This window comes from Atta cephalotes, assembly GCF_000143395.1.
Source record: "Atta cephalotes unplaced genomic scaffold scaffold00050, whole genome shotgun sequence".
NCBI lineage: Eukaryota > Metazoa > Arthropoda > Insecta > Hymenoptera > Formicidae > Atta > Atta cephalotes.
The window spans coordinates 1243021-1264329 of record NW_012130114.1 but is presented as its reverse complement, the minus strand read 5'-3'; the positions used below and the strand labels follow the sequence as shown (position 1 = coordinate 1264329).

Sequence of the window (21309 nt, the reverse complement as noted above, 5' to 3'; positions counted from 1 at the left end):
TCTCTCTCTCTCTCTCTCTCTCTCTCTCTCTCTCCCCCTTCCACTCTCTCTCTCCCTCCCTTCCTCAAAATTTGCAAGCAGATCTAACAGAACGATTCTGTGATCCGCTAATCCGCTTACGCACGAACTGCTTCATAGGACATTAAGAACACAATTGTCGCGTATGTAAAACGGCAAATCGTCAGTAATTGATCGGATTCTTCGATACGCGAATACGCGCGCAGCGATCGCGTAATGGGACGGCATCCTAGTAGAAAGGAAAAGAAGCAAGCGGTACGGCGCTTGCGCGGTTCCTATAGTTACCTATCTGTATCGCGCTACATGTAATCGCACTCTTATATTCACGTTAAAGTATCTTTTCAAGCTGATATTAAACGCTCATTTTCAGCGCCAAAACAGATCACGTTATTAAAATTAATACTTAAAATCATGGGATATAAAAACTTCAGGCAGTAACACGGTGTAAAAAATACCATTCCTACGGATGCGCAATGAGTTGAAAGTGGCTGGGAGATCTGTCAACCAACCAATTTTTGAGTTCGTTTGCAGAAATTCATTCGAATGCATTCGTTCTGCAAATAAATACACTGCAAATTAGTACAATTTTGATTGGTCGAACTCCGCTATTATGCGCAATGGTTCATCTTATATAATTCCATCATGGACAGTAAGAAAATCAACATTGACTATTGCTTATGTATGGCCTTATGGTTTCTACTGTGATTGATTAATTCGCTTATTGCTTACGTTTCTCCGCTTAAGTTTTTTTGTATGCTTGGCCCTTAATATTCGTCAATTTCTATCACATGACTTATTTTGACGCCAAAAATGTCAGCATTAACTTCAAAATGTCAGAAAAGGCATCTTTATGGATACTACAAATTTTTAATAGTGCTAGTAAATTTTAGAATACAGCCAAAGTTTATTACATATATTGTATGTATATACATTTACATTGAACCTTCACCAAAGATATATTTCTCAATTTTTTAGGAAATATACCTACATCATTACTATTGTAACTATTATAAATTCCGAGTACGATGTATTTAAATTCTAATTTTTCTTCCGTTCGCGTTGAGTGAGCAAGATTTCGTATTGATGTTACTATTTTGAGAGCATGTGCATCAATCACGCGAAATCCCAAATATCCGGACTACGGAGTAAAAAGGAGATCAAACTCGAGGATAAAAATGAGCATCGGAAAACCCAGACGATGTGATTTAGAGCCGTTACAAGAAAAATTGGAAGTATGTACCACATAATAAGAGAATATATATGTATGCACGTTTTATTTTTAATACAGAAATTTCAATTTGTATAAAATTTTATTTTATTTGATTAAGTAGTAACTGCATCAAGATTTATTGAAAAATACGTACATTTGTGCATAGTCATAAATTATCATTAAATTATGTTTTTTAACTTACCGACATCAAAAACTTTGAAATTAAAAAGAATAAAAACGGGACTTAAATGACAACTTTCCTTCTCAGAATATATTCTACGCATGAAAATATACAAATTTACAGAATTATTAGAAAATGGGAGAAAAAAATATTTATCAAATCCTCTAAGTTGACAGTTTTCTCCAACAGTATAGATATGGGAAGTATAGATATGGGAGTAATTACTAATACCACCGACGAGATACTATAAAGATCTTCGCTTATGAAAATTTGGGTGCCTATTAAAATTTAAGTGATTAAGAATAATATAATAAATTAGTAATACAGTACTAATTTCATATTTCATTAGTTTTGCAGACATGTGCATATATTTAACTTAATAATCTTCGATTTTTATTTAAAACTATGATTTTAATGATATCATTTAAGTTTGATTATCAATAGAGATGATAACTGCAGAGAAATTATAATTTTTCGGCAATATATAGGGCAATATATAGGCGTCACCAAAATCTGAACAAATTTCAATTTAAATATTGTGCTTCCGCCAGAGGTTGTTCTTAGCGTCCGAGAAAGATGGTTCTAATAAACAGTCATATTCTCAAAATGGCCGTGATGTTGAAACTAAGTGCGGAGTATACTCGAAGAGCCGCGATCATCGAAGGCCTTCGCGTTGGGCGCTCAGCCGAAAATAATTCGATTCTTTGGATACTCGAAATCAACCATTTATGATGTTATGGCAAAATATATGGCTTTAGAACAACGAAAGTTCTAGTATGCCAGCGAGGAAGAGTCACTCGAATGCACCGTGAGGACCTCCGCAATCCGTTGAAAGGGTTCAAGTGCTGATTTCGGTGATCCAGGGCAATCGTCGCGAAAATTAGCATCGATTGTTGGTGTAAGCGAACCAACAATGCATCGAATTGCCAAGGAAGACCTTCGATACAAGTCGTACATATTAAAAATACGAGAGATGCTCTCTGAGACCGCCAGGACAAGCCAAGTTGCTCACCTCGGCTCCCATTCTGACCTCCTAACAGCCCAGATTCCCTTGGTCTACTACATATGAAGTGCAGTTGAAAGAGAGACTGTCACAAACAGTCTCCCAATGTGACGTTTTTTGGATCATTAAGGACTATTATTAATGCAGCATTCGTTGGCAGCGCTACATTACAGCGCTACATTATAGCGTGCGTGCGAACGTTTCAGACTGAGAATAGAGGCCGTCATTCAAGCTAAAGAGGGATCGAATAATTGTGCTTTACAGAGATCTCCCAAGTGCCATGTAAAAGGATTTTTTATTTAATAAAGGATTTTAATATTTAATCTTTCATTAAAAACATTTTGTTTAAAATAAATTGTTCGATTTGTCCGGATTTTAGTGACGCCTGTAAGATATTATATCATTAAAAGTATGCATACTTACCCTAACAAACATCAAACATATGTTGATTGTAAGTTTGCTAAGTCAAGCCTTTAGAGTCGACTGTAAGTTGATTTTGTCAGACATCACATATGTTAACCTTTAAAGTCTCGAACTCTTTAAGAGGCTCCGCACAATAAAAGGAATAGGGAACAGAGAATAAGAAATTCAACCTATCAGAAATCGTATGAAACACAATTTCTGATAGATTGAAATTATTCTTATTCTCTGTTCTCTGTTCTCTATTCCTTTTATTGCGGAATCCCTAATGCTCAATAACTCGATTCACGAGGCCGCCGTGTTTCTCTGTCAGATTCTTTTGTTTTGAGTGAGAACGCGTCGAATGAGTATATTTTTATTAAGATTTTAGGTAGGGGGGCGGGAGGTATTCTAAATAATTATCCGAAAATCTGAATGTTACATCTAATTTGGAGTCAGGTTGATATCAAATCTTTTGTACAAATGATACATATCATTAAAGTTAAGTAAATAACAGATAGTAGACCATTTGGATTTTACTTTTTAATTTGATAGAATTTAACTTGATTATTGAAGATTTTATTATTAGGTTTTAATTTGATACAATAATTTTTTTCGAGGAGTAATAATTTTTAACAAAGAATTAAAGCTGCCATTACTTGGGTTGAAATAAAAGGACCTTTAGTAAGAATATTTTTGAACAACTAGAACTATTACTTCTTGGTTGGAATAATAAAAAGATACGTAATATATTTCTTAGGTTCTATTCGAAAAGTATATATATTCTTAGTTTGTTGTTTTTATCTTTTTTAAAAAGATAATTTTTTTTTATACGAGTGATACATAAAATTTTGTGGAATTTAACTTTATGCCATTGAACATGATCACGACGTAACATCTCATGGACATGAAGAGTACGTTTCATTTGGCGCTTGCAACACTTATGAAATCATTTTATCCTTGTGGTTTATCAAAAGTTATACAGTTAAACAAGGCTAAATAATGCTTGCAAATAGTGAGTATCATTCTAATAAGAAAAACTGATAGAAAACGATTGCGAAATAGGATCTCTATCGTTTTCTAATGTTTATATCATTTTCTAACATCAACCTTATGAGCATCACGATTGCTCGGATATGAATCTCATTGTACTTATCGAATTCTATAAGAATTTGTACAAGATTCTTACAAGATTTGATTTAAATTAATGAATTCACGAACCAGATTCAAAACAATAGGATTTTCGTATTGTTCTCTATCAACTATTTTTATCAGGGAAATAACCCAACACACTACAAATGATATTTTAAATGTACAATTCAAGTATATATAATTTTTTATAATTATAAATGCAACGTTTAATTTTTCCACTTAATATTTGGTAAATGCAAAGCACTCTCAGCATAAAAATAGTCTTCAGATTGAGATTGTAATTTTGCTTTGTAATCCGTCAGTATCATACGATCTCCTTGTTGAACAAATATCTAGAAACATATAAAATGTAGTACTAGCCTATATCATTATTTCTTCATAATCTTCTTTCTTAGAAATTAGAAAAGTATTTATCTACATACATCGATTACTATTGTATGACAAGATAGTTTTTTTGCCAATTCCAATCGTTTCTCTAGATTGTCGATAAATTTTAAATATTTTTCGAGAACGGCATGTGGTGCATTATATTTGTATAAAACTTTCAAAACATCTTCTGTATACAAATGCGTTTGTAATTTTGTATTACCAAGTATTCCCTAAACATAATTGATATATTATAATTCTAATGGAATACATAAAAATTGATTTACATAAATAAAACATGCTACCTTTGTTAAGAGTAAATGATCAATGTCGTCCCATCTACCACAGGCGGCTTTAACTTGCAAAGTGACCTTCTGATATAGTCTAGGAGAAATATTATGATCTCGAGAAAGCATCATGGGTGATATCGTGACAAAATCATTCGGTGTATTGCAATGGTGTTTACATGCATAATATAAAGATTTCAGAATAGAAGAATTTAACGGAAGTTCCTCATCATTTTCTCTCTTTTTTTGTTTGATCGCCAATTGCCATTCTAACAATTTATGATACAAATAATATAATTTTTCATGATAGCAAAAGAGAGATAATACAAACATACCCAGCAATTTAATATAAGATTCCAGAAACATAGTTTCTTTGCAATTGGGTAACATAGTAAACAGTGCCTTGTAACAATTGTGAAGTTTTTGCCATAGTCTATTTGGATCTTTTGTGTTTTTTATAATAATATGCAAATTCTTCATCTGTAATCAACCAACAAATGAAATTTGCAACTTAAATTGTATGACATGTGTAGTAACACTTACAGCAGCAGTTGAGGAATGATCTAACATTCTGTAAAATATCAAGTATTAAGAGAAGTACTAATAAATTACTAATAAATCATAAATTGGTATTAGTACCGCGGAAAGTTTGTGTCTTTTTTTAAAAGATATTTATGGGGGAAAAAGTGACACGAACTTTTCGCAATATCTAATATATTATAGAAATATTACTTACATTAAAATATCAGTTATTTCACTTGTTTGCAGCCTTATAAACAGATAATAAATATATACATTTACCGCATCCGGTCTTTCCACTAATAGTCTTTGTACTAATGATCGTTTTAAAGTTTTTATAAGAAATAAAATTATCTGCAACGTTAACCAAGCATTAATAAGATTTATAATTTTTTTCTTGACAATTAATTTATTGCAAGATTATTTTAGCTGTATAAATATTTTAAATTCATACTATTAAAATAGAATTTCCATCTCCATTTAAGATAGCAGCATCTAATAAAGCAGTTTTGCTAGCAAGAGACTTGTATCGTTCTAATGAATATGATTGTCCGAGCAATATCTCTCTCAAGGTGATGTCTGACTGCGCAACATCAATTTCAAGGTATTTATGTTCTATTTTTGAATGGCCATTCTTCGATTTATTATCTGCTTCTAAAACTACAAGATGCTCAAAAAAATTTTACAAAAATATTTAAAATTTGTCATTAACAACTATTTGAAATAGGATTGAAGAGAGAATAACTAACTACTATGAGTAACTAATTCAGTATCAGTATAAAGAATTTCCATTTTTGATCAAAGCAAATTTTAAATGCTTTATATTTGTATTATTTTTCATTAGTATGAACTTATATACATTATTTCTGATTCTACAATCCATGCACTGAATTGTTTTTCCAGACTTGAAATATACTCGTGCACAGAATCAGAAGTGATCTTATATATATTACTTGTTAAATCATACAAGCAATTTAATAATTTTTTAATGTTAATAAACATCTAATAAGAATATTTGTTGATAATCATCTCAAAAACGCAAATAACATTTTTAACATTAGAAGAATTTTAAAAAATACTCTTGACATACTGCGTGAAAGCGTCTTTTCAGATATAACTGAGAGAAGAGATTTTGTTTGAAGATCATTAGTAGATTGAAGGCTATTTTCAAGGTTTGATGTATTAAAAATTCCAGTCCCCAGTTTCTGGGTGTCGCTCTTCAATTGATCCACCTGCAATTTGATTCTCAAATACTTGTCGCTCAGAGAATTCACAATTTACAATTCGTTACAATCATAACTTCGTTCTCAAAGCAGAACGACCGCCTCTCGCTGCTGTTCCAAAAATCATCTTCGTCTTTCACAGTGTTCATCTCAGAATATCTATTCAACTCCAAGCTAGATTCACTGAAAGTCTGTCACTGTCAAGTCACCGTCACGAAGTAAAAGATAAGGAGACTCAACTTGATAGCATCATAGAACTTATAGTAAATGGAAGGGAAATATGGACGTCGAACTGTGAGCAACATCTAAAGGATAAAAATATCTTTCTATTCTGCTCAGAGGAGCTCCATACAATAAAAGGAACAAGGAACAGAGAACAGAGAATAAAGGTGCCTTTTCATATTGATGCTCGATAAAACATCAGCCGCTAAAGTCCTGCTGCTTTTTCATGGAGCGACAAATCGTCGCTAGATTTATAATCGTTGATATAAAATTTTTTTTATACATTTAATTCTTGTTTAAAATTGATAATTAAGAATGAATTTCAAAGTGCGTTTAAACTGTTCAAATAGTATTTTATTAGTAAAATTGTGAAATAGATTGCTGTCAATAATAGTTAAAAAGGTTAGGAAAGTAGCTAAGAAGGTTAGTTTCGTCCGATTCTATGGACGAAATACGTCTGCTAACTACTTTTCGCTGTAGTTGGGCCTCTCCGAACTTCAAGCGGCAAAACAACAGCATGTAAGCAACAGAGAGAAACATGAGAGAGGACATGATGGTCCAAAATGTGTAATCGCAAAATGATGTTGCACACTATTGCCCTCTGACAAAGTGGATGTAAACTACATAGCAATGTCCATTTTTCTTAGGGTACGTCGTCCACTTTTCAAGGCTGAAGTTGATAAATCGATATTTAATTCATATAATCGTACATGTAGCATGCGAACCTTAGAGCATATAGATATATAAAAAGATGCGTATAAAAAAGACAGATATATACATAAAACATTCGTTCTCTCTACGCATGCTTTAAAATGCCGATTAATATTAGGTGTACAACTTTGCTTCCGCCGTTTTCCTATAGATGGCTTTAGCGGTAAGTGGTGGTCGAAATAAATAGATCATAGAAGTTATACAATAAACTTGGGCATCTGTCAACATGACCCCATAGAAACATTAGTCGATTTGTGTCTGCATCATAAAGTTATTCTCGATTGAAAATGTCAGTTTACGAGCCAAATTCTCGTCATTTGCGGGAGGTTTTAATTTTTTGCTTCAATATGAAGAAATCTATGGCTGAGGCTCATCGAATGCTCTCAAATACTTATGGTGAGGCCGCTATTAGTGAAAGAACGTGTCGTGAGTGGTTTCAATGCTTCAAGAATGTGATTTTGACGTCCAAGGTCATGCTCTATGTGGGACCAGCTCGGCGTAGTGTATTATGAACTGTTAAAACCGACTGAAACAATCACAGGCGATCGGTATCGAACGCAATTGATGCGAACATTGAAAGACAAACGGCCGCAATACAACGAGAGACACAATAAAGTGATTTTGCAGCATGACAATGCTCGACTCCATGTTGCGAAAGTGATCAAGACATACTTGGAAGTCTTACCCCACCCGCCATATTCTCCAGACGTTGCTCCCTCTGACTATCACCTGTTTCGATCAATGGCATACGGCCTGGTTGACCAGCACTTCCGGTCTTATGAAGAAGTAAAAAATTGGATCGATTCGTGGGTAGCCTCAAAAGATGACCAGTTTTTTCGACGCGAGATTCGTACGCTACCCGAAAGATGGGAGAAAGTAGTGGCCAGCGATGGACAATACTTTGAATCATAAATGTATAACCAGTTTTTTACAATAAAGCTTCGAATTTCGGAAAAAAACAGCGGAAGCAAAGTTGTACACCTAATAATTATACAATTAGTAATGTATACATACTATATTAACTATAGTGTCTGGAACATTGGCACATGCGCATAGAGGACGAAAGTTCCATGTAATCTTTCTCTCTCACATGCATCTTGGACACATTTGGGCAGGAGGTATAGACAATGCTCCATGTCTATATGCTCTAAGATTCGCATGCTACATGTAGCACGATTATATGAATCAAATATCGATTTATCAACTCCAGCCTTGAAAAATGGACGATGTACCCTAAGAAAAGTGGACGTTACATTCACTTTATCAGAGGCAATAGTAATGCGCAACACATTTTGCGGTTACAGATTTTGGACCGTCATGTCCTCTTTCAGGTTTCTCTCTGCTGCCTATAAGTCGTCGTTTTGCTTGAAATTCGAAGAGACCCAACTAGCGCAGTGTTGCCAGCAGGGATACGTTTTTTCGCGCACGTGACTTCAACGTATCAAGTTCACAAGAAATGCAAGAAAACGCGTCCCTCTTGGCAACACTGCTATAGCGAAAAGTAGTTAGCAGACGTGTTTCGACCATAGAATTGAATGAAATTAATCTTCTTAACTATTTTCCTAACCTTTTTGTATCTTGAACACAATTCTGAATCATAATGCTCTCTCCATGTCTATATGCTCTAAGATGCGAATGCTACATCATGATCGGTTTTCTTAAAAATTATTGTAATAACAAAATTAGAAAGATTACATAAATTAAATTATCCTTACATGTGATTACATAGTTAAAAAACGCATATGCTAATACATGTTTCGGTTAGAGTTGAGCCTTTCTTAGTTGTACAAATTTCTATTAAACGCGTTGCAGGCGCGGAAAAAATTAAAACAATTTAAAATCTTATTAATTTCCGAAGAATGGAACAGCCATACACAAGTCATCCGATAATAAAAAGGTAAATCTCTGTTGAAAGATGCTAAAGCTATTTTTTTTAATCTCTCCAGTACTAAGTTCGCAATAACTGGCGAGAGTGGAGAGCCCATAAGTGTTCCGAAGGTCTGTTTATAGAATGTATCGTCAAATATAAAAAGTGGAATCTAAAATAAATTTTACTACCGCTAAAATTTCGCTTTTCGGTATGTTACAGTTTAGAAATAAAATTCCAATTTTCATTTATGCAGTCTAGAGCTATTTCTATTGGGATGTTCGTAAAGAGTGAGATAACATCCATAAAATTAATTTATGATCGTCATCAATTTTCATTTTTTCTAAATTTTTAACTAATTGAAAGCTGTTTTTTATATAACTGCTTTAGGAATAGCTTTATAGAGAATGTTGTGCAAATACGAGGCTAATGCATAAAGAGGGTTCTCTATTGGTGATATTATTATTCTAAACGGGCAATTCTATTTGTGAATCTACGGAAAACCATAAGCTCTCGGTACTTATTCGTCACTACAATATAACGATTTATATTCCGATTATATAATTGCATTTTTTTCATTTAGTAAGCAAGGTTCTAAGTTCTATTGTGAGTTTTTTATAGGATTCTTGTTAGCTACTTCGTATATTTTTTTATCTTCGCTCATTAGATTTAATTTCCAACGTATGTGTCTTTATCTAGAGCCACTGTAGTATTATCTTTGTCCACTCGTGTAAAAATGATATTAGGATGTGAGAGCATAAATTTTTTTTGTCATTCTCTAGTTGTATAATTTTTTATTTATCGAAGAAGTGTGTAAAGGAGAAGTTATAATCTTTTTTAATATGGAAGTCTGTTATAAGGAAATATTGATATATTACATGCTATTTATTAAACATATATTAGTTTATTATTAGCATTAGTGCATGCGTGAATTTGTCCCACGAATCTTGCAACACTGCTTGTAAAGTGAAGAGAGTCGCTAACGTTTTGACACTACGTGAAATTGTACCTTTATCCCAGCAATAGCTACAATATAATCTGAAAATAACACGTAATATAATATGAATGTTATATTGTAGTGATATTATAATATATTTTGTTATATAGCTACAAAATAATTGTTATATATATAAAACTGTTGCATTATTTTGATGCACATATTACAATAAAGTAACGGAAACATAATCTCAATGTAATACATTTGTATAACAGATGTTATGTCGAAGGTAGATAATCGTTATATTATGTATTATGTAACATTTATAAGATCTATATAATATTATTGTTATATTCACATTATATAACAGCTGCGCATTTATTTATAATTAGGGAATAACAGATTTAATATTTATATCAAAAAACATGCATTCTACACAGAGTACATAGTTTTTGATAGATTGAAATTTTTTATTCTCTATTCCTATTGCTTATATTTTTCATATAAACAATGACTAGTGACGACTTCTCTGGATAGAGAAGTTCTTTGTAGCGTTTAGTTTTGTTTAATAATTAATTCATGGACTTGACATTCTTCAGAAAATAATGGGCATTCTACAATAAGTCATTTCCCCATTTAAATCAAGCTACAAGAAAATTGCTACAATTTCTTACAATTTAAAACTTAGGTCATAGCTATAGTGGAAGGGAGATAATGTGTGCAATTGGACATTGTGTCTCTTTTTAAATCTCTGCTTTCTCCGTCTACGGACTTTTCATAAGGAGGAAGGGCTACCAACTATGAAATGCTAAACATGGGGCGGTTTTTCATAGTTTTTTTTATTTTATTTTAAAATTGTTTTTTATTTTAAAATTGTCTTAAATAGTGTCTTAAGATGCTCTCCTCGGATTATTACGGATGTTCAATACAGTCCTCGGACACATTTTATGTTTCTCTTTCTATAGAAAAAGAATTTAAGATACATTATAAAGTATGTCAAACAAGAAAAGATTCAGTACAATTTTACGACGTGAAACAGGTCGATATTCATAATCGATTCTTGCATTTAAAATTGTCTTAAATACAGTTTTCAGATATCGTAAGTCAATCCGTGAATTGTATTAACATCTTAAGACATTATTTAAGACGATTTTAGAATAAGAACGGACTATGAATACCGCTCCATGTTTCGCGTTTCACAATAGCTCTAGTTCCCTATTACGACACGGAATGAAAATAGGCGTGATTTGGCCGAACTGCACACATCATGGTAATATCTTATTGCAGAAAGTCCACAAGGATTATTATACATAAAACGACGAAAGTTACATAAGCATAGCAAGGCCATTGGATCATTCAGCATAAAGATATCTTATTGATTTATATGAGATGCTGGTCCAGCGATTTTATACAATGTTATAACTTATATGTCTTTTATGTGTGATTATTCTAATAAAAAAAATATATATATATATATAGGATTACGAAACGTATAAATTATTATATAACAATTACATAATATTGGAATTATTTATATTATAATCATATAACATTTCAGTATGTTATGTAACTATTCTGCATCTTTTCTGCTATGCAACAGTTATATAATGTTTTATTATATTGTTATATTTATTGTATATAATTGCAATTTGCAGTGAGTAAGAGATTACAACTAACATGTAATACGTTACATGTAATCAACACATTATATTACTATTATATATATACTATTATATATATATATATATTATTTCGTTTTATTATGGCAATATAACAATTATATAACTTTGCTGGAATTCATTATTCTTCTTGCTCGACTTCATTATTCTTCTTTATGACTGTTCACTTGGCAAAAAGAAGAAAAATTATTAAACGGGACAGAAATACAATCTTCTGTTTCTCAGATGTTACTCACCCTTTCCTCTCTCTGCTTGGATAGATTATTCCGATTATTTCCATTATTCTAAGTTCTATGGATTGCACAGTATATACAGTAGCGCAAATCTTTGTCAGCACCACAGAGTAATAATAACCCACACAGCATGTAATATTGTAGTAATCTTATTGTAGTAATCTCTATTGCAGTATTAAAAATTTGTTGTAATATTGTATGGTAATATGTCAGTAATATTGTATAAATATCGTTGCAATATTAAATGTCCGCGGTAAATTCATTACAGTAATATTTTTGCGATATTTTTATAATATTATTGTAATGTTATTAGGAGTACAACTTTGCTTCCGCCGTTTTTTTTCCGAAATTCGAGGCTTTATTGTAAAAAACTGGTTATACATTTATGATTCAAAGTATTATCCATCGCTGGCCACTACTTTCTTCCATCTTTCGGGTAGCGAATCCTGCGTCGAAAAAACTGGTCATCTTTTAAATCCACGAATCGATCCAATTTTTTACTTCTTCATAAGACCGGAAGTGCTGGTCAACCAGGCCGTATGCTATTGATCGAAATAAGTGATAGTCAGAGGGAGCAACGTCTGGAGAATATGGCGGGTGGGGTAGGACTTCCCATTCCAAGTATGTCTTGACCACTTTTGCAACATGGGGTCGAGCATTGTCATGCTGCAAAATCACTTTATCGTGTCTCTCGTTGTATTGCGGCCGTTTATCTTTCAATGCTCGGCTCAAACGCATCAATTGCGTTCGATACCGATCGTCTGTGATTGTTTCAGTCGGTTTTAACAGTTCATAATATACTACGCCGAGCTGGTCCCACCAAATACAGAGCATGACCTTGGAGCCGTGAATATTCGGTTTGGCCGTCGACGAAGCATGGCTAGGAACTCCCCATGATTTTTTGCGCTTGGGATTATCGTAATGAACCCATTTTTCGTCCCCAGTCACAATGCAATGCAGAAATCCCTTCCGTCTTTCAAGCAGCTGTTCACAAGCAAACAAACGCCGTTCAACATCTCTCGGCTTCAATTCGTACGGCACCCAATTTCCTTGCTTCTGAATCATTCCCATGGCTTTGAGGCGTTTTGAAATTGTTGAGTCACTCCCAATGATCGTGCCAATTCTTCTTGATTTTGACACGAGTCTTGCTCAAGTAATGCCTCCAATTCTGCATCTTCGAAAACTTTCTCTCTTCTACCGCTATGCCGGTCTTCGACGTCAAAATCACCGTTCTTGAAGCGTTGAAACCACTCACGATACGTTCTTTCACTAATAGCGGCCTCACCATAAGTATTTGAGAGCATTCGATGAGCCTCAGCCGCAGATTTCTTCATATTGAAGCAAAAAATTAAAATCTCCCGCAAATGACGAGAATTTGGCTCGTAAACTGACATTTTCAATCGAGAATAATTTTATGATGCAGACACAAATCGACTAATGTTTCTATGGGGTTATGTTGACAGATGTCTAAGTTTATTGTATGACGTCTATGATCTATTTATTTCGACCACCACTTACCGCTAAAGCCATCTATAGGAAAACGGCGGAAGCAAAGTTGTACACCTAATAAGCAATATGTCTACGTATTATGCTAACATTTCGCAATATTGCAATATTTCTATGTGCTGTAGTAATATTGCAGTATCACATAATATAATATCGCTACAATAATAAATATCTGCAAAAAATTTATCACAATAATATTTCAAACAGAAATATCATTTCTGTCTTATTGCTACAACATTGTGATGTATTACAGTTAATCCAGTTTTATTAATTGTTGAAGTATTGCTTAATATTACACTTTAAAGTACGTATGATAAAGTCAAATACGTCAAGTATGATAAAAAAAACATTCGGTGGCCTAGAAAGCACTCCCAAAAAAAGTTGGAAATTTCCAGGAGACATACCAACTCAATTTGTGTATTTCCTTCTTATAGGACTGCTGGACGTTTTCTTCTTACGACCGGTATTCATAGTCAGATCTTATATTCAAGACCGTTTTAAGTACAGTCTTAAATACCTCTTAAGAACTAATTAGAAATCTGCATTAATTTAAGACATTATTTAAGATGGTCTTGAAATAAGACTCGACTATGAATACCGGCCTACGAGTATCCCTCTTGTAGCTGGGCCGTGCATTTACCTTCAGCACGAAATATAATATTACAACAATATTTCAATAATGCACAATACAAAAATTGCAGCGATATTGCTACACTATTCAAATTATAATATTTTATTAGAAATATTTTTACAATATTGCAAAATATTGTAATTTTTTTTAATTTTGTAGAAAATATTGCAATATATTGTTGCAAAATTACAATTCAATAAATAAGTATGCAGCCTCGCCACGAAAGAAATACGTTTTTCATAAGGAGAAAATGTCCAGAAGTTCTATAAAAAGGAATACACTTCCTTTTAAAAGTCGAGTAGACGAATCTCCTGGAGATTTCCAAACTTTTTTGGATGTGCTTTTTGAGTTCCCGAATACTTTTTATCATAACTTTATCGTATGTATTTTGGAATATAATGCTAAGCAATATAATATGTTAGCAATTAGATGATAAAAGTGAAGTAATTATTGAAATATTGCATAATTAAAATAACATATATAATAATTTTAAATAACATATAAATAATATTGTTCTAAATCTATAATCTACTGAATTGTAACACTGCAACAGTAAAAATTGCAATATTTTTTATAAAATATTTATAACTGTTGTTGACAAATTGAATATATTCAATACAATAAAAAAATTGCAATATTACAGCATTATTGCTGCAATTTTTGTAATACTGGGCACTCTTAAAATATTTCATATTATAGTCTATTTTAATCCTTATATCTCAAAGATTATTGTTCAAATTAAAAATTCATAAATAAACATTTTACTTAATTTTTTTAAATCTTCTTTACTATTATATTGTATGTTGAACGGCGAATGTCAATACACTGACTTGTATTTTAATGACATATTATTTGGCCTCCCATAATAAAAAAAATTAAGAACAAAAAAATATTGAATATTGGAGAAATAATAAAATTGTAAATGAATATTAAATATATAATGCAATAGATATAAATAAGATATAAGACACAATACAATTTTTTGTATCCATTATAAATTATGTATTTCGATCTATATTCTTAATTTTTTTATATTTAATATTTAATATTTTAATAATAAATCAAAACATAGTGTTATTCATATCTTAGAAAGATGGTACTGCGATAAAATGCATTGTAACATTTCAATGCTGTTGTAATATTGCAATGCGATAAGCTGCAATGTAATAATTGAATAATATTGCTGTAATATTACAATGCAATATACTATTATAATTATTGAATGATATTGCAATACAGCAATATTACAATGCGATATATCACATTGCAATATTTGAAACATATTGCGGTAATCTTTGCGGTATGTCGTACTGCACTATTTAAATGATATTGCAGTAATATTTTAGTGTGATATATCATATTGCAATATTGTAGTAATATTGCATTGCAATGTATCACATTGTATACAATATTTAAACGACATTGTAGTAATATTGCAGAATGATATATTACATTGTAATATAATAATATTTCAACAAAATTATTATAATATTGTGATATATCGCAATGTAATATCTCAGTAATATTTACGTAATATTGCATTGCAAATTGCAATATTACATGTGAGAAGGAGATTAAACACAAGCGGTCGGTTCCAAAAAAATGGACTTAAAACACAATGTCGAAAAAGCGTTGTATGGAATAACAAATTCGAATGTTCCTGTCGTAGAAAACTGTCAACTTAGAGGATTTGATAAATATTTTTTTTCCCATTTTCCTGTAATTTTGTAATTTATGTATTTTCATGTGTAGAATATATATTCTAAGAAAGAAAATTGTTCAAGTTCCATTTTTATTCTTCTTAATTTTAAAGTTTTTGATGATGATAAGTTAAAAAACGATAATTTAATGATAATTTATAACTCTACATAAATATATATTTTTTTTCAATAAATATTGATGCATTTATTATTTAAATAAAATTAAATTTTATATAAATTAGAATTTCTGTATTAAAAATAAAACGTGTAAATATGTGTATTTCGTACGCATTGTTATGTGGTATAATATATTCAAATTTTCCTGCAATGGCACTAAAATCACGTTATTCCGATTTTCCATAGGTCCGATACCGTGTTTCGAGCCCATTTTCAGATTTCGAGTTTGGTCTCCTTGGATGCGATCCGTTTCTTGCACGAAGCGCATGAGTATTCAGTACATGGCATGGAGTGCAGGTTTGTTTCTCCAATACACTCTATGCGGTTTTAATAACGAAATGGATTCGCAATGAATTCATGCAATAAACGATTTAAAATTGACTGAATTATAAATGCATTCAATAATTACTGTTACATCTTCTTTTTTGACAAAAGAAAAAGATTTATATTTTTCGAGCAGCACTTATAATCTTATTCTGCAGGAAAAGAAAAATAAAATGTATTATCAAAATGTACAAAAAGAATATTTAATACCTATTTCTAAAATATTAGAAATTTAACAAAAATTTTACAGATTATTCTTACATATATTCAGACACTTATAACAAAATCCGAAATCGATTCACTATGAAGAAACTTGAAGTTATAAAAGTTTAAAATATAGGATTTTAAGATTAGATTTGAGATTTACTGTCACTGTCAAAAATTTTCCATTTTTTTCGGAAATAATTAGCAATAGAAATTCAAAAGTACATTTCTGCATTTTAGTTATGAGTATATGATAAGATTCTGTATACAATCTTTATTATTCAAATCATATGAAAACAGCACATATTCGTCAAAATCAAATTTCAGGAACTTTTTGATACAATTATACAAAACATACAAAACATCCTTAAAATCCGTTTTTATTTTCCTTTACCTATCTTATAAGGACATGACTAATGTAAATTTAATCTCTATCATAATCTACTATTTTATATTAAAAAATTTAAAACAATATGAAAAATAGCAGTATATCAATATATTATTACAAATAAGTTTCCGCCGTTTTTAATCAAAAATTAAGCATTTATTGTGAAAAAGCGGTGATGTTTTATTCAAAGTAATGGCTATCGCTAGCCACTACTTTTTCCCATCTTTCTGGTAGCATGTGGATACCGCGTCGGAAGAACGCTTCATCTTTTGAGGCTATCCAATCATCGATTCAATTTTTGGTATCTTCATATGATGTGAAATGTTGCTCAGACAGGCTATGCGTCATCGATCGGAACAAGTGGTAGTCGGAAGGAGCAATGTCTGAAGAATATGGCGGGTGGGGTAGAACTTCCCATTTGAGTGTTTCTAAGTAGGTTTTGACTGGCGCCGCAACATGTGGTCGAGCATAATCATACAGGAGAATAATTTTGTCATGCCTGGAGTAGTAATGGGCGCGTTTTTCCTTGAGTGCTCGGCCCAATCTCATTAATTGTGTTCGGTAGAGAGCCCCAGTAATGGTCTCGTTCGATTTGAGTAACTCATAATACACGACACCAAGCTGATCCCAAATACACAACATGAGTTTTTTTCCATGAATATTCGGCTTGGCTGTCGATGTTGAAGCATAGCCAGGTGGTCCCCATGATTTCCTCTTCTTTGGGTTATCGTAGTGGATCCATTTTTCATCACCAGTGACTATATGATGCAAAAAACTCTTTCATTTATGTCTGGCAAACAGCATTTCATTTGTGAAAAATTGGCGTTCAACATTTCTCGGCTTCAGGAGAATGGAACCCAATTATATGGAACCCAATTTCTTTGCTTTTGAATCATTCCTAATGATTTCAAACGATATGAAATTGTTTGTTGAGTCACTCCTAATGTAAGTGCAAGTTCTTTTTGCGTTTGCACGAATCTTCATCCAATAATGCTTTCAATTCCGCGTCTTCGTACACTTTCGGCCTTCCGCTATGTTCTTTGTCTTCGACGTCAAATTCACCGTTCTTAAACTTTTGAAACCACTCACGACAACTTCTCTCACTTAAGACAGCAACACCATATGCTTCTACAAGCAATCTATGAGCCTTAGCTGCAGATTTCTTCAAATTAAAGAAGTAAATCAAAAGTTCCCGCAAATGACGCTTATTTGGCTCAAAACTCGACATTTTCGTACAAAAAAAAATATTTGATGCTGATACAAAATCGCTAATATTTCAAGGTTATGGTGTTGCCGGATGTCCAATCTTACGATATGTCGTTTTATCAAACAATTTTAATTATAGTTTATTAGTGGCGCCGTTTTTTGCAAACGGCGGAAACTTATTTGTACTTTCAATAATTTTTCAATATTATATAAATCAGACACTAAAAACTGATATTCTATAGCGGTATACGCAAAACTGAGATCCAAATTCCAGTATTGAACGTTAAATACCGGTATTCAATCGAAATTTTCATAATATCAGTACATGCATAATTTTTCGGTAATACGGTAAGAGTATTATACTCTATATACATTATATATATATAATATATGTATATATATGTATATATGAAATGTTAAATTTAAAAAATTTTTGGGCCCTACTGTATTCTGAGCCTTACTTACGTATCTTTTACCCTTACGTGATTTTGAATACACTCGCCCCAGCAGAATCATCTATGATTTCAGTTTCGCTAAAATATGTTGAATGCATAATTGCATAATTGCTGCATGAATTGCCTCAGCTCGAGAGATAAGGCATTTCATGCGGTCTCATGCACAGAAGAGGCGGAATTATGCAATTGGCGATAGGTTGAATCATGCATGCAACGAGTACATGAAGAAAAACAGAACGAACTTCTATGTTTCTATGCGCATCATGCAAGAAACGGAATGCACTCCTTATTATTCCGTGGTCAGCATCTTTGATGTTAGTTGGTCAAAATGTGTAAAAGAAGTCTTAAGTACAAGGTCTGATTATGAATACGGATAATAGTGTCTTGAGGCAGGTCCTTGTAGGTTCTTGATTGAAACCGATTGAAACAATTTCTATTGCGCGGAATAGCTAGTCGGACAAATTAATCGGGCAGGGAACGAAAGATTCGTTGCGGAGAAAGAAGGTGCTTACAGAGAAACGAATGCAATTATGTAACAAGACGAAATACAAATACGCTTTATTATATATAACACGATATTAACAAATAATTAGATACAACAAAATAAGATACAGTATAATGAGCGCTCGTTGCACACGGTAATATGAAAACGCGGGTCCAGGCGCTAGAGCGCTCTGGTGTCGTGGCGTGATAACGCGGGACGAATGCTAGCGCGGGTACACACCAATAATGATTGCGGCGTGACCGCGCGACACGCGAATTGCGAGATTCGAATGTGCACATCTATGGCACTATCTGAGTGTAGACACGACCGGCGGTCAAGAACACCCGACGGAAATGGAGAACTCCATCCCCTTTGCTCTTGCCGATCGCGTTGTATGTAAGGTTGCGGATGATGCCTTTGGACTATCGAGAACGCCCAATAGAGGCAGAGACAACTCTACTTCTTTGTCTCGTCTACTCGGCGAATACTGCGAGAAGCGACTTCCAATGTGTTGAGAACGCCCACGGAGGCGAAGCCGCTTCACTCCCTGAACACGATGTCGGCCGGAATCTCGCGGCAGGAAAGTGCTCATAGCGGATCAGGATTGCTATCGAGTCGGTAAGATCTGGTAGTCTAGTAGGAATCAAAGCAAGAAAAAGCATCTTTGTGAAAATTCGCAGCCTTTTATATGACGGATTTTTGACATTTCGGATCTTTGGCAGATTCGGCGAAGTTCAGTTCGGGTAGTATATTCTCGCCAAGCAGTATTCCCATGATGACGGTACAGATATCCGTCGCGAGATAGCACTCGGCAGCGTTTGGTCTCTTCTCGCGGAACTTCGGCTGATACCAAATTAAGTTGGCGGTTTTTAAAAAATATTCGGGCGCACCAGGCTCGCATCGCTGCTTGTAATACAGCGGCATCCGGCTGATATTTGACCGGGAACAATGCAGTTACCCTCCCATAAAATAAAATTTTATGGGAAATCTGAACTATTTGTAACTTAGTGAATTGAATGCGTTCTTTGATGAAGATAAGGCTAATTTTATGAAGAATGTTTTTGAAGTTGTGAGTTCCTAGATGGTCCTTGAGTTGTAGGAACTTTGGAATGATGTTATCCCTGCAGCGTTTTAGGAATGCCAAGTTTGATAGTTTCTTAGCTAGGGAAGACCTGAGTTTACTGAAAGTGTTTACTTTAGCAAAGATATTCTTCCCGTAGAGGTATTTGATAATTCTTGAGGCTTCCACGGGTGCTTTCTATATAAAGATTATGCGTTTCGTGGGTTTCTTCCATGTCCAGATTCTTGGAATACCCATTCACACAGAAGGCTTTCCAAGAATGGATCTGGACATGTATATATATTAAAGATGTTAAAATTTTATGAAATTAGTTTTAATGCGATTTGAACCCTAATGAAATAATTACTTGTGATTGGTTGCGCAAAGTCCGCAAAGCTGCTCATTACATTATATGGATATTCATGTTTCAATGTAACAAAAATGACAAAATATGTGTATTCTGTTCTCGACTAGAAAAAAATACATCGAAATTGTCTTCCTCTTGATGGTTTATATTTCCCTGTTCGAAACAAAGTTTTCTCTTTTTTTTTGAGTCTCTAATTGCTATGTGATATTACGTTATTTATAGCTAATCTAATGTCACATAGACTAGGTCTGTCCAATTTGAGTTTTGGAGCCAAAACGAAAAGTCATCGATGCCAAAAAATTCAATATGGGTATACCGAGGACTGGAAGGTGTTGATACGCATCTAAATGACGTTTATTAACATTTCATAAATGTTACGTATTTCTAAAATCACATACTCTTTATTTATATTGAAATTTTTTACGTAGATGGTTTTGCATTTTGGCTCCGGAGTTCAAATTGGACAAGACTGATATAGGTCTAGTTTCCACCGAGGATTTAAACCGGATCAAAATGTAAGAATCAATCAACTACAGTCGAGCAGTTCTCCTGTCGTTCGACTGTAGTTGGTTGATTCTTATATTCTGATTCGGTTTAAACTCTTGATGAAAACTAGGCCATAGATACCAGGTGTACAAGTATGAAATGACGATTTGAGTAACAGATGGCGCACCAATGCAGTGTGAAGTACAAAGATTTAACATTATACGCCATTTTATTGTACCATCAACAAGTGTCAAACGCGCAAAGTGATTTGATTGAAAAGTTTACATAATATTGTGTTGCTGTGTTTAATATGA

The 21309-nt window shown here is 33.0% G+C and overlaps 2 protein-coding genes across 2 annotated transcripts in view; one reads left to right on the top strand and one right to left on the bottom strand.

Moving 5' to 3' along the window:
* Positions 1–4169: 4169 nt before the first annotated feature.
* LOC105622930 (spermatogenesis-defective protein 39 homolog) lies at positions 4170–6507 on the bottom strand. The gene is made up of 9 exons (XM_012204337.1): positions 6427–6507; positions 6226–6367; positions 5590–5795; positions 5353–5489; positions 5160–5187; positions 4952–5096; positions 4635–4885; positions 4386–4562; positions 4170–4295 (listed from the first exon to the last, which is right to left on the bottom strand). Exons 1-9 carry the CDS (start codon positions 6505–6507, stop codon positions 4170–4172), a joined length of 1293 nt encoding a protein of 430 aa, XP_012059727.1.
* A 14308-nt stretch (positions 6508–20815) lies between these two features.
* LOC105622947 (phosphoribosylformylglycinamidine synthase) overlaps positions 20816–21309 on the top strand; it is an 86599-nt gene continuing 86105 nt past the window's right edge. Inside the window, exons 1-2 of the mRNA XM_012204354.1 lie at positions 20816–20838; positions 20938–21024. Of these exons, the coding sequence (XP_012059744.1) occupies positions 20816–20838; positions 20938–21024 (110 nt within the window). The remainder of the gene's footprint in view (positions 20839–20937; positions 21025–21309) is intronic.

Excerpts from the sequence above, each read along its gene's own strand:
- LOC105622930 (XM_012204337.1), bottom strand. The coding sequence starts at position 6,507 with ATGAACACTGTGAAAGACGAAGATGATTTTTGGAACAGCAGCGAGAGG. Across the intron at positions 5,188-5,352 it reads GAAATAACTGATATTTTAAT|AATGTTAGATCATTCCTCAA; the intron begins GTAAGTAATATT and ends GATATTTTACAG. Across the intron at positions 4,886-4,951 it reads ATCTTATATTAAATTGCTGG|AATGGCAATTGGCGATCAAA; the intron begins GTATGTTTGTAT and ends ATAAATTGTTAG.